Consider the following 26,141-nt stretch of genomic DNA (forward strand, 5'->3'; position numbering starts at 1 on the left):
TCTCTGTTCATTCACTTCCTTGTAAACTTTACCTCTTCCACTGCTTTAAATAAGCAGAATATAAAGTAATTATTAAAAAAAAGTTGCTTGGTAAATTAAATTGAGTTGGCTTTCTCAGTTTGCCTATGTCACTGAGAAAATAGCACTTACGAAATTAGTGCTACCAATGTAAGGAGTTGGTGTAGAAGTTAAATACTACTATTTAGCATGTAGTTGTAGAAGAGTTTTTGTCTTTTTGTAGGAATGTGAATTTTTTTTAATACTGGTTGAGCCTGTATAAAAGAATTTACAGTATTTGCTTGTCTTGCAACTGGAAAATGGTATTTTTTCACCATGGTTTCTATCAAATGGTACAGCTATGTGTGTGCCAAATCAAGTAATTGAGCAGTTTTGTTGGATTCAGCAAGGGCATTAAGTACTTAACTCAGTTTAAGCATACACTCTGATTCTTTGCTGTCTTGCAGGCTTTAGTGTAAGCATGCCACAGGAGTTGAGTATTTGAATATGATGCAACTAGTACCTTTGCAACTCTCTCCCCACAGTAGCAATTTTCTTAAATGACTTGTTAATGGCTTGTACAAGTACTGCTCATATACAACTATGTGAACAATTACATTTTCAACAGTTTTTTTTAATACTGTACAAACAAACTGTCACCCGTCTATTTTTCTACATGCAACTCATTAAAATGGTCATAGTGTAGAGAAAGATGTATGGTGCAACTTTCAAAACCGTGTGCTGGGATTAAAGGAACTAAAGTGTAATGCAGACTCTTAATTCCCTCTTAATTTAAACTGTACTTATATGTCATGCTTCTGTAATGTAAAATGGCATTAAAATGGTTATGAGTTTCAGTATTCTCTACTGTAGTGGTGGTAATGGCAGTTGGTTGTGACTTCCTGAGTTATGCAGTTCAGTCTTCTTGCTACTTGGGTGAGAAGTTTGCATTTTGCAGCACTGTTTGTTTATTATCTTGCCATTAGCACAAAGCTGTCAATACAGCATTAACACAAAGCTGTACCCCACTATTTTTTTGCTGTTCTGTTATATGAGGGAAGAGTATGCTTGTATGTATGTAATACACTAAAAAAAACACTGTTTTTTCCTTATTTTTGTATCATTTTTATGTTACTAGGGCTGGTGGATTGGGTCTTAATTTTGTTGGTGCGAATGTTGTTATACTGTTTGATCCAACATGGAACCCAGCAAATGATCTTCAAGCTATTGACAGGTATGTTCTCAAAATGTGTTACTTGGTCTGTGTTGTTCTCTTCTGTTTTGTTTATGTAACCTGGTTGTCTAACTAAGATTTTCTTAAAGGAAGATCTGACGTCCGCAAGACACTAAGGAATACCCAGTTCATTTTTTTAGCTTTGATATTCTTGTTTTTAACCCCAAATTTTATCTTATTTTCCTTTTTATTTTTATGGCATTGTTATAATGGGTTCCAAAAAATATTTTAGCTATTGTAACTTTCTGTGATCTCTTAAGAACAAGTTATTTCACTATACACATGCACATTTTTTCTACGTTTTTCAGAGCAAGAACATTGTAGTTGACCCTAGTTTGAGTGATGTTTTGAATTCCAGATTCCTTTAAGGAAAACACTTATTTTTTTTACTTTATTTTTTTTACCTCATCCCTGTGGAGATGAGTCTTTTACCAGCGTCCCTTTCACGTCTGAAATTATACCATTCTGGAATATGTCTAGGAATCTGCATGTTTCTTTTCAGGCTCTGACCATGGGACATTCTCTAGGAGTTCAGGACAAACATTTGAATTACTAAAGAAAAATAATATTGACAGCCTTCAAAATTCAGTAGATCTGTATTTTTTCATGAGCAGAAATGAACTTGTTTATATTGTCCCATCTAATTATGTAATTCTACTTTCAGGGTTTTTCTGATCTCTTAAGAAATGTTTATGTGCACTCATATATCAGAAATAATTAATACTGAAAGAAACCATCTTTAAGAAGTGATATCACGTAGCCATAAAATAGTTTGTCCTCTCAAGAATTTTTAAAAATCAATTTTTTGGATATAATCTATTACAAGTCTCAGAATTCACTGTTTAGATACTCTACTGCCTATTGGTTGGTTGTTTTTATGATGTTGTAAGTTGCAAAGTGCTTTTTAAGAAGGAACAGACTGCTGCAAATAATCCATGATCTAACTTGTATATAATGCAAATGCAGTTTGCACAAAATATCTTGTGCAAGACCAGATGCGGATGGAGGGGAAAAAAAAGAAGACCCTGAAGAAATAGTGGAGGTTTTCTCAATAGACAAGCGTTGTGATAGAAGGACATGAAACCCTTTGCAACTAGATAGACCTGAGAAGAAAAAGAGAAAACAAAGGAAAAGAGAATGAAATACTGGGGAAATGTGGAAGAGAAGAAAAAAGGGCGTATGGAATTTTTTTTATAAATCACAGATGATTTGAAGTTTTCCTGTTTTGTTGTAATGGTGATTTTTATTTTAGTACCGTAAAAGTTCTCTTTGTTCTTTACCAATTAAAAAAACAACAACAACAAAAACAAAAAAACACACACAAAAAACCTAGTATTTTTTAATAATCTACTTTTTTTTTAAATAATCCATTTAATCCATTTTTTTTTTTAATAATCCATTTTTTCTGCAGAGCTTACAGGATTGGTCAATGCAAAGATGTTAAAGTGTTTAGACTGATATCCTTGGGAACTGTGGAGGAAATGATGTACTTACGACAAGTTTATAAGCAGGTAAAGTTCAGAAACTATTCAAATGAAGAGGTTTGGGATTTCATTTAATCTGTTTCAGTTCTTAGTGGCATTTCATTTTCTGACCTACTTGCATGTGGCTGAAAGTTCAATGCAAATAAAATTGCAAATTAATACATAGAAATTCAAATAAATTGTATATGTATTTTAACTTCTGTAAATACCATGCATAATTCAGGACAGATGTAAACCATGCCTAGCTGCAGTTAAACTATAATTTGTCTGTGTAGTTACTAGCCTACATAATTCAGGAGAGACACTGGGAAAATGCCTGTACAGCACTAGAGCTAGAAGCTACTTGAACTCAAGAACTACTAACTGCATAGAGAGTTACAAAAAGCGTTGCAGGTCTGGTATCCGTAAAACCATAGTTTTGTAATTCTTTTTCTTAAAGTCATGAATACCAGTTATGAAAATTTGCAGTTATTGGAATGAAGCAAAACCTGTATGACTTGTGTGCTTGAAATCTACTTGATAAACTACTTACTTTTTTTGTTTGTTTGTTTCATGTGGAAAATTTTTATTATCTCATGTTCAAACCAGTTTGGAAAAATGCATGATAATTAAAGTATTCAGGGATCAGACTACTTCTTTACTATGAGAGTGGAGAGGTGCTGGAACAGGCTGCCCAGAGAGGTTGTGGATGCCCTGTCCCTGGAGGTGTTCAAGGCCAGGTTGGATGGGGCCCTGAGCAACCTGGTCAAATATTAAATGTGGATGCTGGTGGCCCTGCCTGTGGTGGGTGTTGGAGCTTCATGATTCTTGAGGTCCCTTCCAGCCCAGGTCATTCTGTGATTCTGTGACTATGGACAAAAAAAAAAAAAAAAGAATTTAGTATTGAGGAAAGATAAGTAGTCAGGATACAGAGAGTTGTTAGTAGTTTCTATAGTAGGTTTTTTGTAGATTTTCTTTTCTGTAGTAGATATAAGATAACAGTGAGGTAAAAGACTGTAAAGATACCTTTATTATTCCTATACTACAAAACCAAGCATGTTTATACTATACCACCGTCTATTGTGTCAACATCTGCCAGGGAAATGAAAGCAAAATATCCTTTCTTAGGAATTTCTGCCTTCTCCAACTGAGGATGTGTATATAACATGGATGCCAGGAAATTCTAACCTATTACTGGAATAAACACTTCTGAAATCTCTTGTGTTGCTCTGTTTTAGCAACTTCACTGTGCAGTGGTTGGAAGTGAAAATGCTAAGCGATATTTCAAGGCAGTGCAAGGATCAAAGGAGCATCAAGGAGAGCTTTTTGGAATTCATAACCTTTTCAAACTTAGGACTCATGGGTCTTGTCTTACTAAAGAAATCCTGGAGGTGTGAAGTCTTTCACTTTTGCTTTTCAATATTTGTTTTATATTATTTCTTTTCATTTGAAGTAGTTTTCATAACTTTGAATGAAAGCACTTTATAAAAGAGATTGGTGAAACTTAAACAGTACTTGTCTGTGTAGTGCCTTACATGAAATGGACCTCCTAATTTCTCTCTGATTTATGCCAGAAAAACTTCTCTGTATGAAGCAAACAATAAAAACTTCATGCATGGATAAGTTTTATTCATCAGTAGCTTAAACTGATCTTTTAAGCAACAATTCCCATTGTAAAATATGGTTATAATTATACTTAAGCGAAAACTGCATAATATAGTTTATAAGGCTTTATTTTAAAGAAAAAAATACAGGAAGGAGATGTACGACTGAGAGTCTGTATGTTTTAAAAAGACTGTTGGCCCATTTCTGTTACATATACTGCAAATTCAATTTAAGTGTGTGTGTTATATATGCTTCTTTCTATTCTGCATCTTTGTTGCTGCAAACTTTGTTCCTGGCATTTTATTTTAGCCTTTTTTCTGTCCTTCCCCTTTTGTTGTTCAGTTGCCTGTACTACAAGGTTGCTCTGAAAGTAATGCCTCCTATGTTATTTTGTTGGCTCATGAAATCAAGAGGTAGATGTTGGTGTTGTGGCAGTAGAGGTTGAACCTTCCCATCAGTAGTCTGTAACATTTTTTTGCCATGTGACAGACTGCAGCAAAAGGGAAGTCTGACAAAATAGTGATGTCTGACATGGAAATGCATACGGACCAAAGTTGTGTAACTGAATTCTTCTGTGGGGAAAAAATGGCATCCACTGACCTTCACTGACACTTGCTGAATGTTTATGGAGCCCGAACATGCAAGCACAGTGTAGTGGTTGGTGGTGCATTTCAGCAGTGGCAGCAATGGCAGTGGTCACCTCCGCTGGTGCAGATTTTTACAAGCATAGCGTGCAGGCTACTGTTCATTGTTGGCAGAAATGCATAGCTAACGGTGGTACCTATGTTGAAAAATAGTGTTTGTAGATGAGAATTTGCTGCTCTATCAACTAGTATTATTGTGCTCTTTATTATAGTTTTCATGGAAATAAATAGGAGGCATTTCTGTCAGAGTTGCGTACCATAATGAAGAGGGTGGAGAGAAGCTAGGATATGAATAATGTGCAGTAGCCGTACAAGCATACCATACAAGCCAGAAGAGTAATATATATAATACAAGACATGAGAACTTGTCTCATGTCTCATAAATATTTGGGGATATTTAGCTCAAAAATTATCTAAATAAAATATGAATTAAAATATGGCATCTAATGTAAACACTGTAGCAGATGTTCTGCTGTGGGGAAAAAAAGTGTAAAAACAGTGTATGCGTAAGATGCAATTTATGCAGTATGTAAGTTGTGCTGTAGGTTATGGGTTGGGTTAAAACAGCAGAAAATGTTTTGCATTTTGACAATACCGTTTCTGAGGTTTGGTGATTGTACTTTTGATACTTATGCCTCTGTAGTAAAAATGATATGTATTTATTTTTTGCTAGGCTTGCCTTCATTAACTTGAACAGGTGCTGTTTTAGTTATGTATAGTTTTTTTTATTCTTTTAGAGGGAAGGACAAGTAGAAGCTGGAGTTATGACCGTGACTACTTGGCTGAAAGAAGAACCTCCTCAGGGCAGTTCAGAGAATGTGAGACATCTCTGTGGGATACAAAGCAGAGCATGAAAGTCTGTGTGGTCTAACAGTGGCAAATGCTTGTAGTGTATTGTTAGGCTGGTAATGCTTTTGTCTGAGCCTGCAGTTGCCATGTTTTATTGTCTGCTTGCCCTTGATTTACTTATTGTAAAGCATTAAATAATGTCCCACTTATCTGTATTTAAAATTGTGTATTCTTAACATTCTTAACGTTACAGAATTCTGTGACTTTTACAATACTTAGGTATGGTCATTCTTAATGAAGGTTTCATTAATATACTATTATAGAGCAACATTATTGATTGAATAATTGCTCAGTAGTGTCTGTAGTAACAGACCTTTTGACCAAGTAACAGCCTTTTGACCAAGAAGTCATTTGAGAATCTTGCACCTACTGTTTTTTGGAAGATTTTTGGTTACTTAATTAAGGGGGGGAATGTAGTTGATGTGTGGTCATGACCTTGAAATGGTCTTGGTGACAAACATAGACTTTTTTAGTGTATATTAAATACTTCCTCATAAGCAAGGTTATATTGATGTTTAATTTGTAGAACTTATCTGCGTGGGCAGAAGCTTAGTATTTCCATTTTCAAATCTTTTTTTTTTTTTTGTCTCAGAAGTACACAGTTTTGGAGCTGTATTTTCAGTGTTTCAAGGTTGCCTGGCGGTAATTTTTGTTAAATTACAGTATGCCCCAAATAATTTTAGAGCAGTCTTAAATACTTACAGCTCTTCTAAAATGTTAGCAACCATATACAAAGAGGTTCGCCATTGTGCTCTGTGTTTTTTTTATGCATATCTTTGAACAGTATTAACACGTGCATCATGAAGTCACTTTTCAAACTTTTAAAAGATGAAAAGATGTAGCAAGCTGTGTGGGGAAAAAAAAATACTGGTGTGGATTGGGAAAGCAAAGGTGGTTTTAGCAGGCAGTAGCACACCTTGTTTGTAAACATAATTTTTTGTTATCTTCATTATTGTTCTGCATAAGACTTTGATCTGCCAAACCTTCTACTATCTGCCTGGTGTAAATAATTGTTCTTTTTTTTTTTTTCCCAGTGTGAACAACCAGACTATGAAGGAGCTAGAGGTCCCTCAAGCACTAAGGCACAGTTAGAAGAAACTGATTTTCATGATTGCTTTAGTGATGATGATATTCTGGAAACTTCCGTGAAAAAAAGAAACAGAAAGAAGCCTTGCAGTGCCAATAATTTAATGATAGCAAAGAGACAGCTTTCCTTATTGCAGTGTGGATTCTCCAACTTGTTGCAGAAAGAAATTGAAGCTACCAAAAAAAGTGGTAATAATGACTCTCACCATTCAGGTTCTGATAGTCAGACTATAAGAACATGTCTCAACAGCAAGTGTGATGATGTTCAGAAATGTGAAAGCTATGAGCATATTTTGGAGCACAGAAAAGCTGCTCAGTCACCAAATGGAACTGATAAACAAGTCATGCAAAGAGCAGATTGTCTTGTTTTATCAGACTCTGAAGAAGTGAACAGAGAAAATCAGGATCTATGCATTTCAAGGCAAAGTGATGTAGTAATTGAAACTGAAAGCAGTACTGACGAAAATTGTGATGTCATCTTTCCTACCCAATTTCCAGCAAGCCACCAAGCAGTAAATACTAAAAAAATTGAAATACAGACGTCAGCATCTGAAAATTGTGAAGAGCCACTAAAAGAAAAAGATGAGTTTGTACTTAAGGAAGAATATAGGCAATTCAGATCCCATAGTACTGAATCAAATTTCAGCAAAATTGTGTCTTCTAAAAACATGAAAGACAGTGCAAGAGGTTTGAAAGGTGAAAGCAACGTAAGTGATGAGTCTGATGATATTGAAATTCCCTGTCATTCTGAATCAGAAAAATTAAGAACATTCAGCTTCATGAGACGGAAACGAAGGCATACTCATAGCAATGCACTAGGCAAATTCTCAAAATCTCTGCCTCAAAGGAAGAAGCCCCGGAGTAAAGAAAAAGAATGTGATTCTCACAATATAGATGAATTTTCATCCTCTGAAGATAACTTACAAGTTGAAAAAATTCATACACAAGAAAAAAGCTGTAAGTGTAAAAACCGGAGATGCAGAGTTCAGTTCAGGTCTAAAATGCCCCATCTTGTTCAGGATAGGATGTGCTTTGTTGCACAGATGAAGTCTAGCAATTATGCTGTGCATAGAAGTTCTGCACGTGGAGCTCAGTTTGACCATCAGCATCAAAATGTGGAATCAATGGACAGATATTTAGGTAATTAGTCATTTAACTTCCTTGGGTTTTTTAATCTTAAATAGTAGTGTCTCTGCTGCAGATTTTAAGTTCTTCCTTTTATTTTGTTAAAATACACTAATAAATGCTCTGTTGACTTATTAAATAATGTCTCTATTGCTCTTTTTACCTGTTAGCCTAACTATTCTATCTTCCAGGGAAATGGGCTTCTCTGTAATATTCTGTTCAATGTTTACTTATCTACTGAAAGATGCTAAGATAGAAGGTTATTAAGAATTCACAAATTTAAATATTTAAACTGTAAAACCTAAAAAGTCTGGACTGGGATAGTATGGATTTTTTTTTATCTTCCTATATTTTTATATATATGGCTTAAGAGTTTGAAATACCATGCGGACGATTTCATTTGATTAGTGACTCATCTTTAAACACAAATATTGTAGCCATTAAACAATAGATGCTTTGAAGTTTATCCTTTCTCTATCGGAAAAAGCCCCATAATGAAATTACAGCAGCAGCATTAAACAAGATGGATAAAGCTGATGATTGTTTTTAATTTAATATAGCTGAGAAACGTAGTGTTGAATGAAATTGTAACAAAAATTACAAGTTTCAAATAAAACTTAATGTTTTGGTTTTTTTAATAAAAAAAAGATTAATTGCGATATCTTTCTTAAGTGTAACTGTGTTTTTTGAGAGTTTTGGAATAACCAAAGTCTTCGATCTTTTTCTTCTGATGTATCAGATGGAGTTCAAGAAGTTGCATATATGCACTCAAATCAGAACGTGGTTGGATCAAGTAAGGCTGAGAATCACTTGAGCCGGTGGGCAATGCGAGACGTGTTTGAGTTGAAGCAGTTTTCCCAGCTCCCTGCTAATATAGCAGTCTGTAGTGCCAAGGTAAAGATAAATGTTTGGGAAATGTTTTTATTCTATTTTTATCATTTTTCATCATAAAAATCTCTAACAAACTTGTTTTTCTGTTAATGGCCACCATGACTGCTCAGTGTCACTGGGCTTGGAAGGGGGAGGAAACTTAAATAGTGGTCCAATAAATTACCTTTGTGGGGTTTTCAAAATTACTCAGGAATACTGTGGAAAGATGCTTACTTAATGGCAGTAGCTGGCAACATAAATAAAATGCAATATAAATGAGTTCATACTTTCAAGTGACTACTTTGCACAAGTGTGTTGATCCATATATCTCCAAAACTATTCTGTGCGAGTTCAGTTGTGTTGTTTGTGTAACTTAAATTCTATTACCTAAAGTTTGTATGACTTACAAGTATTGCAAATTAATTTATTTTGATTAACTTGTCAATCAGTTTTAGGCATTTTGGAAGCAACAGTAGTAGCAGTTCTCTTGGAGACCAAATTAGGCAGGAACAAAAACATCAGTAATTATGGAAAAGTCTGCCTCTTGATTTCATTTCCTTTTCTTATACATGTCTATGTTTCTATAAACATAGAGGCATTGATCTAGAAATATTCTCTAAATCACTGGGTTTTCTTAAATGTGAATCTTAGAATTCCTTGTTCTGTGCTTTGAAGAAGAGCCATTACAGACTCACAGAAATCTTTGGAAAACTATCTACCTAGAATGCTACTGCTAATATTTTTCTTTCTTCATTATTTTGATTTCAAAAGGTGTTCTCTGGAAAACATTCCTCTGAGAGAAACATCATTGTTGCTCTTCTGGCCATCAGTTTTTACTCATCATTTTTCACTTGTTTCTCACTGGTTTAAGGCAGAACATGTCTGAGCAACTAATAGCTCTGTCCTTTAAGCAAGTGCTGATTTCAAGTAGAATTTTTTTGTAATTAAACTTTACAGATTAAAATGTTATTCATGGAATTTTAAACAATTACACTTTATTTTTAATATTACATCACTATCTTAGGGAAATAATTATAGTATAAAACCCTGGAAAGTTAACTGTTACCTGATAGTTCTTAAAATAATTTTTGTCAGCTGAAATTTCTTACTGATTTTGCTTTCTAGCATCATTATCTTATCTTAACAATGTGTCTAAGACAGTCGTGTAGCCATTATTGTTCTCTTTGACTTACCACATTCTTAGACCTTCAATATGCTATAAAAGTTATCTATTTGATAGCATATGAGTGATGCTTTAATAATATTTATTTGATTTTAAGCATATGTAATCAAATTGTCTGATTTGTAAGTAGGAGTGGTCACAAAAGGATATTTTCATTTCATAGGTAGGCATCTTTTGGACAACAGTAAAATATCCTTTGTGCTGTGCAGGTCGTTTATGCCAACTTTGTCTTCCTGCTTTGTATGACAGTCTGTTTGTAATGAGGTGTTTCTGCCTTTAAATACATTTTTTCATGTAATGATCTCTGGGTCAGAGATGGAAGAACACTAAAAACCAATGAAGTTCTCCATTGCTGTGGATGTTTTTTTATGTTTGGAAATACTGTTTTTCCTGCAAATCTTGAGAACTGAGTGAAACATTTATTTCTGCTTACATACGAATCTAGAATGACAGGAATAATAAATGACATAAGTAATAAGAAAAAAAGTGATAAACAACTAAAAAAACCTCATTTGAGAATATTGACATTTTGTTGAATTCTTGGCATTGAATGAGTAGTTACATTTTGGCTTCACTAAATTCTTATGACGTTTTATGTCTTAGCCATTGAAACTAAAGAACTCAAACAAAACTGTGGAAATTAGGTGAATAAGAATAACAGAAAAATTAAGATGCTGGAAAGCAAAATTTAAAAGAAGCAATCTTGTTTTCTACCTGCAGTAGATAAAGTAGATTCATTAGTTTGTTATCACTGAAGCATGAAAACTAACATAGGCACTTAAGTTTTCTACAAATTGCAGTAAATGAGAGGACTCTTCCTTCAAAGTGAGAAAAGTTGCATAAGAAGTTGTTCCTCAGAAGCCAAGGTAGAAGGAATGGAGACAGGGAGTTTTTATCTGTCAAATGAAGGCTTTGCAGATATGTAGAAAATCCTACTTAGGAACATGAGTAGCTAATGAATAAATAAGCTTGGATTTAAAGTGGTTATAAAAATTGGAAGATTTGAACTTTAATACAAGATGATAGTTTTTTCCTTGACTTCAGAAGACTTGTGTTAGAGCTGAACAGTGACTATTAAGTCAAGTTTCAAAGTTTAGGTTTCAGCTGAACATGTTTTCTATCCAGTACTGGGTTGTCGGTCTGTCCTTAATGTTGCTTGTGCTAGCAACATATCTCAGCTGCCTTTTCTCTGAAATAATGAAACTTACTGTGTTAACCTGCTTTTGTAACTCTAAAGGTGTAGGGGAACAAGATCTTGGTTCTTTTTTTACAAGAAGCTGTTCCTGCTAATATTTTTTATTTTCTTATTTCCTTTGCACTTCAGGTTGCAGAACTCTGCTGAGATACAGCTTGAAGTTTATGTTGTGGTTTAACCCAGCAGGCAGCTAAGCACCACAAAGCCATCTGGGGGAAAAAAAAAAAAAAAGTAGAACTCATAAGTTGAAACAGAAATATTTACTAAGACAGAAGAAAAATAGTAGTAATGATAATTATGTGATGCGCAACACAAGTGCTCACCAGCCATTGACTAATGCCCAAGCCAGGCCCTGAGAATCAGCACCACCTGTCTACTCACTGCAGTTTTCTAGATCAACATATCATATGGTTTGGAATATCCTTTTGACCAGTTTAGGTCAGCTGTTCTGATTCTGTGCCTGCCCAGCTCCTGGTAGTCAACGTTGTTTTTCTCCTGAAGTCAATACATAGCATCATATCAGATGAAGAAAATAATAGAATCACAGAATCACCAAGGTTGGAAAAGACCCACAAAATCACCCAGTCCATCCATCCACTCACCACCCATAGTTCTCACTAAACCATGTCCCTCAACACAACTGTTCCAGGACAGTTGTCTGGAAATCAGGACAATCTGTTGTAAAACTTTGGACTCTTCTTTCTGTGGAGATATTAGTGCAGATGTACTCTCAATTTCTGCTTGCTTTCAAATGAATTGTGTAAACTGACTAGTTTGATTAGAATGTTCACTTTTATAATATGGTATCCTCATGTTTGACCACTGAAAATTCAGTTAGGTAACAGCAATCAGATATAAAGTCTACCATTGGGAAATAAAACATGGTGAGAGCTCTCAAGGTCTCAGCTATGAAAGATGAGATAATGTGTGAAAGTAGTAAATGTAACAATATGGAGAATGCTTGAATTAGACACAGGAGAAATCCATATCTTGGATGACTAGTCAAAGTCAGTGTTGTCCATTTTCGGAATTCAAGAAGAATAACTATTTGAAGATAATTTGTATATGATGATTGTTGCAGCCAGTGAATATGGCAGTGCTTTTTAATCACATGCTCTTGAATAAACTGATTAAAATATTGTTACCATGAATCATACCTCCTATCTCATGTCTGAAAAATGTCCAAATTCTGCCTGCTGGCCACAACTGGCTGCGTCCAATCAGTGTAGATTTTGAGAAGAAGGGACAGAAGAGTGGAACTTGCTGTTGTATGATGATCTCCCCTTAACAGCTGGTGTTTCTGATAGTGCTGTTCATGTGGAAGGCAGTGGACCATCAATGAACAGACACCTGTTTAACCGACCTTTTAAAGAGCCTCAGTAATCAAAAGAAAATTAGGGATTTTTGTTCTGTGAAGATATATGGCTGATAGCTGAAAAAATTTTGGAGGAACAGATTATCCTGTATTAGAGTATAACAGTGCATTTAAAGTAATTTCCACTAAATCTATCCTCTGTAATTCTGAAAATACATTGTATATCTCAGAACCTAAGTGTCTCTGACCAGTCAGACATATCTCTTAGGTTGCAGTTTGTAGTTTTAAACTGAAGACAGAAATGAGAGTCAACTGTCTGGTACCATTGGGCACAGAGTATCACATCAGGCTTCAGTGTTCTAAGCACCTGAAAGTAGAAAATGCCTGTAGTTTAATGTGACAGATATTTCAGTGAATATTACTGAAAGATGGTCTTTGTTCCTTCTTTATTAATTTGAGCACAGAAGACATTTAATCTGCTGTTTCACAGAAGATTATGTATAATAAGTGATCTTCTGTAGAAGTGTAAAGGATGAAAGTTATATTAAATATACTAGAGTAAGTAACCTGGTTTTCCTCCATTGTCTGTGTAGCTTTCAGGCTGATTGAATGACATTCAGTCATCTTTCTTCTGCATTTTGGTTTCAGTTCAAATCTGTTTATAAGTCTGTGCAAATAGACTTGGAAACTCTTATCAAATGAGTGGGAGAGTTTCTCTGTTGCTTCATCTATTATGAAAATACTTGATATTCAGCTATCTTGTATAACTACAAGGTACTGAAGAAAGATATTGGAAACAAAAACTTCTAAAATAAAAAATGGTCAACAGGTTTCATTCACAGACTTCATGTTCGTTTAAAACCACAATATAGTTTTTAGGGTAGATGTAAAGTTACATTAGTCTTCCAAAAAACAATAGAAACAAAAAAGCCTGGAAAATCATTCATGTGATACTTTCTTAGTGATTCTTCTAACATGATTAATTTTGTGGAAGAAAATGAAAGTTTTATCATCTTCTCAAAGTTCTTAATCATCTACTAGGTATTTCTAGAGTATTTTTTCCTAGTGGGTTCCAGGCTACAAAGCTGCATGCAGCATAGGAGTTTGCTACTTATTTTTTTAGGTAACTTGCATTGTTTTTTGAGAAGCTTTTTTTAAAATACATTAAGAAGTAGAAGCTTCTGAGGACCAAGATTAAATATCTTCTTACAATGTTTCTTGTCTATTCAGAATTAAATGATGCATTCCTTAATTTCCTATATATTTTTAGTGTTAATTGGCAAAAAAAAAAAAAACTTGTGTGAAATATTTTGCAGAGGTACAGTAGTTGGAAGTTGGCTTCCTTCCTGTAAAACTGAATTTATGAATTATTTCTTCAGTAGGAATCTGGCGGACATGAAGGGGGTTGGAGTATGGGGAAGACTTTACAGAAGGCTTGGTCATTTTCTAAAAAAGTCAAAAATATGAACTGGGTATACTGAATAGGTTGAAAAATTGATTATATCCTGCATTAGAGCTAACCTTCTAATATGTGGAAAAACTGTTAGTCACATAGAACTTTTACTGAACCTGTTGAATATGTGGAGTCTGTTATTTTAGTCAAATGCATATTTTCAATTTAAGTTTACTTAGTTTTTACTGAAAAGAAATGTATAGACAGCCATTCAATTGAGAATTAATCACCATGGCAACAGAAATGTGGTGACTGGAAAGGGAGAGGATGTATTCTCCCCTCCGCTTCCTGCCAGCTGTCATATTCAACCTCTGTGGCATGAATTCAGTCCAAAATACAAACTGTGATGAGCTCTAAGAAACTATATCTGTATTTTTGTAAATTTGTACAAGAATCTCACTATAAAAAAAGACTTAATCCTCTGAGTTGGATGACAGATGTTGGGCAGTCTTGCCGGTGTTTGACAGAGATGCTTTGTAGTAAAACCTGGATTAATGGTAAACCCTTAATGTTACGGCAGTGTGGTGTAAATGAGAGAACTAAGCATGCTGTCAAACATGCTTAGTTCAAAATAGAAACATGCTCTTTGTATTTCCAAGGCAGATTTAAGTGCTGTTGATAATGCTGTAAATACAAAAGTTGTGTTAAGAACTTCTCTTTATCATACCTGTATTACGCTGGCATTTTGTAGATCATTTAAACAAAGACTTTGTATCAGTTATAGTAACTCTGATTGCAGTCTGTTTGTGCAGCTCTCAGATTCAACATGTTTAGATTAGTATTTACAATGAGTAGGCTTTTGGGAGACAACATTCCCTTATCCTTACTCTTCTGGGATAGGGAAGTCTATTTGGCTTTAGAACAATTGTTCCCAAATGACTGATCTGTAATGCTGCTTTATTGACATTACTGTTTCAGTTTAAAAAGGAATTAACTATTTCAGTATGGTTTTCAGTAGGTATTTTTAAATAGGATGAATTCGTATGTGATATTTTGTGAAGCATGTCGTTGCATTATCTGTATGGTGTGTTTGCCTGACTTCTTGATTTAGTTCTGTTTAATGAAGGAGTGGGTGTACAAAGAAGGGTAGCTACAAATCCACAGACTTCTGCTGGAATAGATAGTTGCCTTAGCTTTGAATCCTGAGAAAGGCTGACTGTCTATTTTCATCTCTACAATAACAAGTATGTTAATTTATGGTAAGGTGTTCAGTGCAAAATAAGGTGATAAGATTTACAGATTTGTTTGTTTTGTTAACAAGTCAATAAAATTGCTCTGGTGAGAAATTTTTGCAGTTAAATGATTGGAGAAGAAACAGTATGACTCAGAAATTAAAGTGGAACAAAGAGAGAACAATCCATCATCAACTGATGTAGTAGACTATTATCCACTAGCAAGCAAAATATAGAGTTATCGAGTCCTTACTCTACATTCAGATGAGCAAAAAAGCTGACCATGACAAGCAAGGGAAACTTACTATATATTACTCTGATAAATTCATCAGCAGGTATAGCTAAACACTCACCTCTCTGTACTCTGAAAAATATAAAAGAGTATGCCCTACTTTGTGTGTTGGCAGAATATTTTAGAGAGGTAATTGGAACATGGGATAAATCTAACTTTTTGAATGTTATTTCAGTGATTATTCTGTTGTGTTATTATCTAGTATCACTAGATATCACTGTCATGGAATTCACAACCAGCATCCTGAGTAGTTTTGTTTAGTTCATAAACTTTAAGTATGATTGTCCTAGAATATCTTAAAATTTCAAGGTAGATTAGCTTTTCATTGATTTTTTTTTTTTTTTTTTTTGACTGAGGACCTCATTTTTAGATAAACTACATGACATTTTTGAAGACAGTATTATACTTTGTTTTCCTTGATAGGTAAGAATTTATTCCTAAACTATTTTGTTTGATATGGGTATGTGTAGGGGAGAAAAGATGAGACCAAGGTCGAACAGTCAGGTAATAAGCATTTCAGAGTATTTATGTATGAAATGACCTGACAAGTATAGAAATGCCAACAAAATAAAAACAATATGTAAAAATAGCATTCTATTCAAGAACAGCTTATAGAAAGGTCATAATGATTGTAGATTATATTATCCAGAACACTCCCAGGAAAAAGCACAGAAATCTATAAGGAAAAAAAGATTAGCTGAAATAATATAGAGTTATAACTATAGAGTTATAACTATTATGGACAACATCACTGAAATGCACTGAGAATCACTTTATCAGAATAATGATAATTGCTCAAGTGATATCACTGGGACAGAATGTATCTGAAAAGTCATGTTTTCCCAGGTTTTGAGGATAGTGGAAAAATACAAAGTAGACTATGGCATACAGCCATAGCTGTTATTAGCTGTTGCAAGCTGAGTTACTTTCAAGGACAATTACACCAAATTCAGTGTTTTTTGTAAATGAGGTAACTGCAACACAACTAAAGTTTTGAGAAGGCCTTTCCTGTTTGTTTTAGAAATGAAAGCAAACAATGAAAATGTGCAATGGATGCTATCTTGGATGTCTGGCAGTGGTGAATTCACATGTGGAGAAAAGCCAGTAAAACTGCTTCAGTTGTGTGTGGGGACGTCAGACGGAAGCTGCTGCTGAAAATTGGTATCTGCCAAGATAATACTGTAAAATAATACTTGAGATAGGCAGTGAAAAAGAAGATGATACTGAGATATCATAGAATTGTTTGAGTTAGAAAGGACCGTTAAGGGCTTTCTATGCTGTGAGGGCACATTTCTGGCTCATGTCCAGCTTCCCATCCACCAGTGCCCCCTAGTCTTTTTCAGCAGGGCTGCATTTAATCCTTTCATCCCCTGGCTTGTATTGGTAGTGAAGGTTGTCTTGACCCAGGTGCAAGAATCTTGCATTTGGATTTGTTGAACCTACTGAGGTTCACTTGGGCCCGCTACTGAAGCCTATCTGAGTCCCTTTGGATGGCATCCCATCCCTCTGGTCTGTTGGCTACACCCCCCAGCTTGTCATCAGCAGACTTGTTGAGGGTGCACTTGCCACCCCCCCCCCCCCCCCCCCCCCCCCCCGAAGATGTTAAAGAGTATTGGTCCCAGCACTGACCCCTGTGGGACACCACTCATCACTGATCTCCATCCAGACATTGAGCCATTGACCACCACTTTCTAGGTGTGATCTCACAGCAGTCAAACAGTTCATCTGTCAAATCCATATCTGCCTAATTGGGAGAGAAAGATGTTATGGAGGACCATGTTCTAAGCCTTACTGTAGCCATACAATTGTGGTTAAGGAGTTTTACAAGTCAGTTACACAAACATTTTCAGATTCAAGTTTCTGAGGGAACTTCATTATCTTCGAAGTCTGATGAATTGAAGAATTGCTACAGGCATAAGACAAAAAAGGTGTAATCCCTGAATGTTTGTACCTCTTATTCTGTACTCATCTCATTCTTGGACTCTGCTCTTCTGCTCTGTCGCACATTTTTGTCTTACTGAACTTCACTGTTCTCCATTGCTTTACTTGAAGGGACTGCAGAAAGGAAGGGGGAAGTCACAGACTTAATATGACCAGTCATGTGTGAATGCTCATACATCTGTATTCATTGCCATAGAATGTTAAGATGCCTCTTTATGCCTTAAGCATGAAGAACATAGGAAGAGGGTTTGTTCCATCAAAGTAGAGAAGAATCAGTTTGGATATATGTGTGTTATTCTAAGAAATCTAAAAACACAGAACAAACAGATTCAAGAGGTGTTGCAGATTCAAGATGGAGTCTGAGTAGAAGTAACTGCTTAAATTTTTGGTTGATTTTCAACTGCATGTCTCCATTCTACTGGAGAAGAATTAACCTTAATTGTGTACTGGTATAGAACTCTAAAGATGTTGAGGCTTCCATATATGCTGGTCTCTTGATTGCAGCTTGTATGTAACTTTACTTAAAGAAATGGAAACTCGCTATTGACAACCGAAACCTTATCATTTAAAGAACAAGAGACATACCTGACAAATGAAGAAGAAATGAATAAAAATACCTTTTGTAGTAGAAAAGATAGAAAGGATAGATATATTGTGATTAAAATTGAAAACTCAAAAGTTACATGGAACATGAGAAGTATAAATGAAAGCTTTCTCTGGCATATTTTTTTATTAGTGGTAAAAGTCTTGAGGCTTTCTGGATACTTTTATAACTATATATTTTCTGCACAGTTAAATAATGATCAGTTTTCTTTCCTGTTGCATTATGTGGAAGCATCTTAAGAGCAAGTGCAGTAAATGAAGAGGGGTTGAGATAAGAAAATAAGAGTAAGATGGAAAGACATGTCTGTGCTTTTACACATTATTTTCCCTAGTTTACAATAGTGTTTTGTAATTTCATTTTACTGTACTTTCTTTAACTCTTATTTTTCCCATTTCCTGGGATATTTACATCAGTATAACATTTTTTCATGTAATTTTTTTTAAATCCAAAAACCATTACTTCTGCAAAATAACTTGCATCTGTGGCCCTTTGTATGTTTTATATACATAAATTATATACATAAATAGTCTGTTTCTCCTGAACTGCATGTGGAGATGTTCTTGAGGAAGAGGAATTGCAAAGTTTTCTAGAAAGTAGTAAAAATATCATAGTTAGTAATACAATAATTTATTAGTAGGTCCTGTCTTTTGATATGGAAAGAATTTGTTTTGCCCTTCCAATAATTCAGAAAGGAGAAAATGTGAAGAATGTGATAATATGTAAAGGTTGCAGGTATTTCAATGTATATGCACATAATTTATCTGAAGACCCATAATTACACTGTCAAGTTTAAGGAAAATGTCCACTTTGAGCATTTGAAATTTCAGAGTGTGCACTGCAAATACATAATCTTTGTTCAGTATGATAAACTTTGTTCAGTAAAGATAAACTGCTTTCATAACTGCTATCAATCCTTTTTTTTTTTTCAGTACCTTTAACAAATTGTATGATATTTTAGTTCCTTTAGGTTTATATCACATGTATTACAGAAGGCTAATCAGAAGATATGCAATGCAGTACATGAAAAGCATGCTCTTAGTACACATATGTTCATGTTTGATGACAAAGTTTGGCAAGAATTATATTGGATTTCTATACTGTGATTTTAGTTGTCATTTGAAATAGCTTGTCCATAATAATGCATTTGAAATTTTTAAACATACTTACATTTTAAAGAGAGAGAAAAATGAATTATTACTTATTTAGGTACTGGTGGAACCTTTGTTCCAGGGGCAAAAATTTCTCTTGCTATTTCTACAATTTGAATTTTTTGACTATTCTTCCTTTCTTTGTGTTACAGTAGTTAACATTCTGTACATCTGTAACATCTGTAGTTACTTGTATTGATTTAGGGGAGGTAAATCTATTATACACTTTCTGTTAAATAACTATTTCTTTCCATTTCTGATATATGCTTATGGACCAATTATCATTGTCTTTCATGGTATCCAGTAATGACTTGAGAACACAGTCTTCTGATTTTACATAAGTAGCATGGTCTTCCAAGAACAACAACAATTTAACAACACTTGTAGTAAATTAATTAATGTACAGTACTATAAATTGAGCAATGGTAAGGCACACTTCTAATGCACAGAATGCTTCTTGTGGTAAAGGATTTGTTTCTTTTATTCTATTCTTTTTAATTAATGAAGGACCTCTTATTCAAAAATATGAATACATTGTTAAATGTGTTAGTACTAGTAATGTAAGAACAACTGTCCAGGGTTCATAGCTGAGTCCACTTCCATTAATTCCACTCTAGGTAAAATTGCTTAAGGTGTATGACATATATGACAGTACAGATGCTTAACACCAGGGCTTGTGAATCTGAATCCTATGTTGATAGAATTTGATCTAAGAGCTTTGATATAATGGAATGCACAATGGTTTGATGGTAGAGAAGGAACTTGAGGAACAGGAATAAGCCATTTTAAGGAGGTTTTCATTATAAAAAAGGTTTGAATTGGTGAGTTAGAAGGCAGGCATTGGAAGGGAAACAGGAAAAAAAGTGATTTCTGAGTGGGAAGAATCAGTGCAGAGTTAATGAGTAACACATGATGTCATATTGAAAAGAAAGCAAAACAGTGGCATGCTGGAAGTCTTGACTGAATTTTTCACTTTATTTTAACAACAGTGCTAGGAGAAAAACAAAATTTCATCTGAAGGCACAGAAACCTGAACTGTACTTAGAACCTTAACCATGTATCATTCAGAATCACAAACTTCAGATTGGACATTAAAGACACCATTGAAACGTCTCAGCAACCTATTTAAAAATAATAAAAATAAAAACAGTAGTTTGGAGCTGTATTTAAATGGGCAAACCTTGAAAAACATTTTCAAGTTCAACGGAGTCATTTACATTTCAGCCTGTGTGCTATTTACATAAACGGCTTTTGTTTCAGAGAGCTGTGATAAGATTTTCAAAAAATAAAGTAAAAATACAGGAGCTACTAGCATTAGCTATTGCAGCTCTTGTTACCTTGTAACTTGTACCAGGTAATTTGTTTCTACTAGCCTTTCCTACCTTCATGAAAAATCTCTGAGCAGCTGATTTGGGTAGAAGAAGAGGAACTGTGTGTATACAGTGATATTTTGCTGCTGTTTTCTCAGGTTTGGCAATGCTGGTCACTCTACTTAAGTTTTGTTCTTCCAGAGCTGAATCTGTTATTTGTGAAGTTATTTGTAATTAGCAGAATATATATTTTTTTTTTTACAAAGATAACTAATTTTATGACTAATACTGTGTTAACAAAACTTGTCTTTTTTTACCTCAAAGGTCTTTTTATATTTCTGTCCAAACACAGAAATTAAACCGAAGTATTGCTACATTATATACTTTGATCTTGTTTAATAAGAGACAGATGAATGTACTTTTTGAGGGGTTTAAAATACTTTTAAGACAGTCATTAATGTGGTTAGGGTTGTATTCTACAATAAAATGATACAATCCTGATTTCCTGAAAGAGTGACAAGTATACTAGATCTTGTTACGCTGAAGTTTGAATGCTTAAAATACTTTTTTTTTTTTAATTCCATCAGTGTATTTATTTTAAAACTCACATTGCTTTATTCAGTATTATCCATGGATATCTTTTTTTAAGTTAATAGTTTATGTACCATGCAGAATTAGCAAGGTAACTATGGAGTGTATGCTGTAGATGATATCTGCTATTTCAGTGTTAATTTTGTTGCTATTATCAGAGCATCACTGAGATAGATGTTTTTTTAATCTTAGTTGGAGACTTGGTTTCAGTTTTGCATACTATAATTCAATATTGCAGTTAAATTGTGATGTTTGGAGTTGCTCATATAGCTTAAACAGAAAATCTATGCCTGTAGGTCCCTTAGTTTTAATGTCTCTATGCTAGTTTGAGGTTATTTGCCAAAGTAATGGATTGAGAACAGCTTTGAGACCCTAAAGCAGAGCAACAATTTGAACAGCCCATGGAATTAAAGGAAGTGGATGTGAATCAATTAGAAACATATTGAAAAGAAACATTGTAGAACCAAAACCAAATTTTGAACTGCAGATGACAAGCTTTGAACACTTTTTTCATCTTTCAGACAGTATCTATAGGGGGACAGAGGATGACACTAAGCAGTTTTTTTCTTCTTGACTTACTATTGGAGAAAAAAAACAATTCTGTTTTGCCCCACTATCAAATGCATTATTTAATTTTCATATTCCTTTGGGGGGAGGGGAGAAATGGTTACAAGGATTTAGGAGTTTCTGAATTGACTGTCAGTGTATGATGGGACAATATGTAACACAGACCTCTTGAACTCTCTTGGTGACCATTACAGTTAGGATTGACTTTCTCCATTTAGGAATCATTGCAACAGCTACAGTATGTTTTAATCTTATCTGTATTATAGTGTAAGTACAAGGTGTAGTTGGTTCCTCTTCATTTTCAGAGAAACGTAGTAATGCTTTCCAAGGTATCTTTACAACTCTGATTATATTTGTTAGAGGTTTCAATATTAGCAAAGTGTTCTTACCTTGACTTTGACATCTATAGTGATTATTTATGATTACATAAAATATACCTTATATTATTAGTGATATTAATTTGGTAGTGTTGTGGTTATAGTTTTTCTTTGAGTGTTAAACAAATTGTGAAACACACATTAGTAAGCAGAAAATGGTGAATCTAAATAGTCTATCAATTTTGCTAAACATATCCAGGAAAATACTATGTATCTACTTCGAGTGCAACTTAAAAGACACATTTCTTTTCTATTTTACAACTGTATTTGGAGGTTTATAGATTAAGTATTTTTATAACGCTTGTTAATGCTTTAGTGAACTTAATGATCTTTCATAACGTATTCAGAAAAATATCCCACTTTACTCTTAGGGAACTAAGACTTCCCTCCACTGTCCCAAGGAAGTATGTGACATAGTAGGGAGCTTTCAGTGGATCTCTGAATCCCAGTCTTAGCACACAAACTCTAAAGTCCATGTGAAGACAGCAGTCATAATATCATTATGTCAGACACAGCTGTTTTGACAATTTGCATTTCTTATTTTGCTAGAAAGCTAAAGCAAAGCCAGAAGAAGTGATAGTAGGGAAGAACATTATGAAGAGAGAGCATGAAATTATGGTGAACAGTAACCTACATAACCTGTACATTTTGCATCCAGTGATCCAGAGAAACACTAAAGTACACAGAGTGGGTTCAGTCACCTTCTTGGTTGGAAAGACCCCCAAAGAAATCCGCAGGTGAGAAGAAAGTAAAATTCTAAGCTTGAAAAATTAATGTTCTCTTTGTTTCAGCCCTCTCCAGGGAATTCTGATGTTTTTGGTTTTTTTTTTTCTGGCAAGAGCAGAACAAACAGGAAAATTCCACTCCATCCTTACAGAAAGTAGCATAATTGATTAACAAAATGAATTTAACCCACAAATCAGTTTAATTTGTTTATTTGATCTGTCACATAACTTTGCTATGCAGATGTCATCACCAAAGTATTCACGGTATATGCACCTAATATAACAAACTAATGCTTAGACTGTATAAAAACAACAAATTTTTATAATGGCAGCCTCTGACAGCTTACTGGTTTTGTCTAGATTTCATCACTTTCATTGAAAGTCTGTGAAAAGATTAAACATTGTATATATTTTTTTAACATGGTTTTTTGGTAGTTTTTAAAAAAGTTAATAAGATTTAATAATATCCTTCGGAAAAATAAGAGTTCTTCTATCTCCTCACTTTTCCTTTTTCCCCAGCTGGTTGCTATTAATAATACTAATGCTTAATTTCCATTGGTACATAAAAGAAATTCAATAACAATAACCAGGTAATATGTGGAAAAAGAAAGGAAAAACTGTTGTTAATTAGGCTAATCTATAGAAGTGAGATCTTCTGTGTATTTTTAAATTGTCTTTTAGACAAGAGAATTACTTTATGATAGTTGGTATGCAAATAGTATTGTTCAACTTCCTTCCTATTAGCCAACTGATCATAGCTACTGAAACCATTACCAATAAAGTGTCAGACTTATTTAGGTACTGAAAATTTGAACATGTAAGAGGTAGGCAGAGAAGAACTCTTCCTGCTAGAAATATTCAAAACTGTAATCATTATCAGTAATTTATTGAGATACAATTTTCAAAGGCAATGAAAAGACTATGGATTTTATTACAAGATGCTAAGTCAAATATAGCAAGAAGCTTAAATGCATTCTGGCTTAACAGATGTTAAGTGAGTGAGGTGGTACTACCTGGCTTGCAGTTAGACTTTGTAATACTTTTAAATCCTCTGTATAATGAATTAAGATGACAGGATTCCTCAGCTTGGTCTGATGTAGTTGTAAGATTGATTGGGAAACTGTGTACAGTGGTTGTATGTGAAGAGGGTTGTGGAGGCCTGTCACTAGAGCAGTATCTGGGGCTAAGGAGGATTACATCTCCATTGTCCTCAGCCTACTGGAGCCCTCTTACAGGAAAGGCAGCATTTCATATCCTATCTCTGACAAGGAGGCATAAAACCACACCTCCAGCCTCACAGCTAAGTGGCTTGACCCCAGAGTATGGTTAAACTTGATTAAAGTGATCTTCTTTAGTTAATACTTAACACAAGGCAAGTACTCTAGAGCTAGCTAGAAAGAATTGCAGGGACAGTCTCTGCCTCTGATGGTATTCACCAAGCTCTTGTCTAGCAAGTTTTTTTTTTTAAAAGGAGTTTTAACAAGTATTCTGCCTTCTTCCCCTCTGCCCCAAAATTCTACTGTTTCTCTACCTAAATCCTTTCAGCATATATAAATACCTTCTGAATTCTGGCCCTTAGGCATATAGTCTTACCTACACTGAAAGCTGATGTATCTTCAGAAAATAAGCTCAGGAAATCACTTGAGATCTTGGGTTTCAGAATTAGTTCTTCTAAGGTCATTATTCTTTCTTCACTAATAAAAACAAATACGGCTCCCAGTAAGGAAGTTACTTTTAATGATTACTTTTTGGGGTATGTGAAGTAGAACAGTGTAATGAATTGTTTAAAAGCTTCTTTTGTTTCTACTTTACGGTGTCAGAATAAAGCATTTTTCCCTTCTGATTAATTACAGGAGACAGTTTGAGGAAATTGTATCCCACGTTAAAATGGGATCAATGGAAGAACTTGCAGAACATATTGTAAAAGCTACATCAGAATCAAGGCAGAAGTTGCTGAGGGAATTTTACATTTCAAAGCATCCAGAAATTGAGTCTTTGTTTCCAGTGGAACTGCCAGCACAGGTTGCACACAACTATGAAGAAGGAGATGCAGCAGCAAGAAAATCAAGGAAAAGATGTGTTGTTAATTCTGGAAGATGCAAGTCTAGACCTTCATCAGCTAAAGAATTTCTTCCAAGTAAAACTACAAAACTGCAGAACCAGCATAGCCGTGAAGTAGAGCAACTTCGCAATGACTCATGCTTGCAAGATACTATGTGTGTTGATGTGAAATATAAACAATCACCCACTGTTGCAACTCAGCATACTAAGAGGAGTAACAATCAGGCATTCAAGGATTTTATGGCATCTGGTCCATTAAACAGTAAATCAGAAATAATTGAGGTGCTGTCTGTAAAAAGCTCTGAAGGACAGCAGGACCCAGAAATAGCAGAGCTGCCGAGAAAAAGATCTGAGTCTCTGTCAGAATACAGGGAGAGAAGAGCTAAGACAGACAAGAAGTCTTTTGTGGACTTACTTGGAGATACCTCTATTCTCAATGTTCTCTTCAGAAATGGTGGGAAAAAAACTACAGAATCACCACAGAGAATCCCTTCAGAACAAATAGAAAAATCGAAGAAGAGACCAAAAGATTTCTGGGATATGCTGAATGAGCAGAATGAGGAGAGCCTTAGAAAACTCACAGACATGACAGTTATAGAGGAGCTATGTGAAAGAGCACCTCATCCACCGCTGACAGAAAAGAGAGAGGTGTGTGAAAATTTTCTTTGGAAAAAAAATGAAAATTTTCTGTGGAAAAAATACAGTTCAGATGACTCAGATGAACCATCTTCTGCTACATCTTTTAATCTAGTAAAATGATAGTTTTCTACATGAATTGTGCTAGAATTGTTTTAGTTAAATGAACATTAAAATATATACAACTTCAGCAATATGCAGCAAAACATGATACCTCCATAAATTTGAAGGCAAATGATGAATTCCTATTCATGACAACCTCAATTTACATTTTATATTGCCTGTACTGTATATTATTACTAAGCTATGACAAATTAAATTGAGATTGAATTATTTTTAAATGTTTTGAGTGCACTTGCTTTATTGAATGATGATAATTCTGGATCTTATTATTCCTGATGATATTCCTATCATTGGTAGTAGTACTGAGCAGTTTTCCCCCTTTGCTGACATTTCCCATTGTATGGCAAACGGGTATACAGATTGTAAGGTAAATAGGTATAGAGGTATAGGACTAGAGAGATTATTGCGTTACAAAGGAGTAATGAAATAAAGAGCTTACCCATATCCTGGGCTCGCAGAAGGGCTCCAAGAGGGGGTGATCTCCAAATAGAGATCCTTCCTCCTTGTGAGTCAGCCCTTAAATGGAGTCTAGGAGAGGTGGAACCTGGCTCCACCCCTTCCGGTCACTCAGGTGA

The 26,141-nt window shown here is 34.6% G+C and overlaps 1 protein-coding gene across 9 annotated transcripts in view; it reads left to right on the plus strand.

Annotated features, from left to right (window-relative positions):
• Positions 1 to 25,784, plus strand: part of ERCC6L2 (ERCC excision repair 6 like 2) — a 52,030-nt gene extending 26,246 nt beyond the window's left edge. For 4 of the 9 annotated variants that reach the window (XM_015280383.4, XM_015280385.4, XM_015280384.4 and 1 more), the window contains 8 exons: positions 1,136 to 1,231; positions 2,643 to 2,742; positions 3,933 to 4,085; positions 5,681 to 5,761; positions 6,827 to 8,018; positions 8,743 to 8,897; positions 22,571 to 22,758; positions 24,600 to 25,784. In XM_015280383.4, the coding sequence (XP_015135869.1) occupies positions 1,136 to 1,231; positions 2,643 to 2,742; positions 3,933 to 4,085; positions 5,681 to 5,761; positions 6,827 to 8,018; positions 8,743 to 8,897; positions 22,571 to 22,758; positions 24,600 to 25,566 (2,932 nt within the window). In that variant the 3' untranslated portion in view covers positions 25,567 to 25,784. Of the gene's footprint in view, positions 1 to 1,135; positions 1,232 to 2,642; positions 2,743 to 3,932; positions 4,092 to 5,680; positions 5,762 to 6,826; positions 8,019 to 8,742; positions 8,898 to 11,380; positions 15,306 to 16,504; positions 16,645 to 22,570; positions 22,763 to 24,599 lie in introns of those variants that run through there. The other 5 variants (XM_015280386.4, XM_040655797.2, XM_046905642.1 and 2 more) reach the window with 4 other exon arrangements.
• The last annotated feature ends 357 nt before the right edge of the window (positions 25,785 to 26,141 follow it).

This window comes from Gallus gallus, chromosome Z (genome assembly GCF_016699485.2).
Source record: "Gallus gallus isolate bGalGal1 chromosome Z, bGalGal1.mat.broiler.GRCg7b, whole genome shotgun sequence".
In the NCBI taxonomy this organism is placed as follows: Eukaryota; Metazoa; Chordata; class Aves; order Galliformes; family Phasianidae; genus Gallus; species Gallus gallus.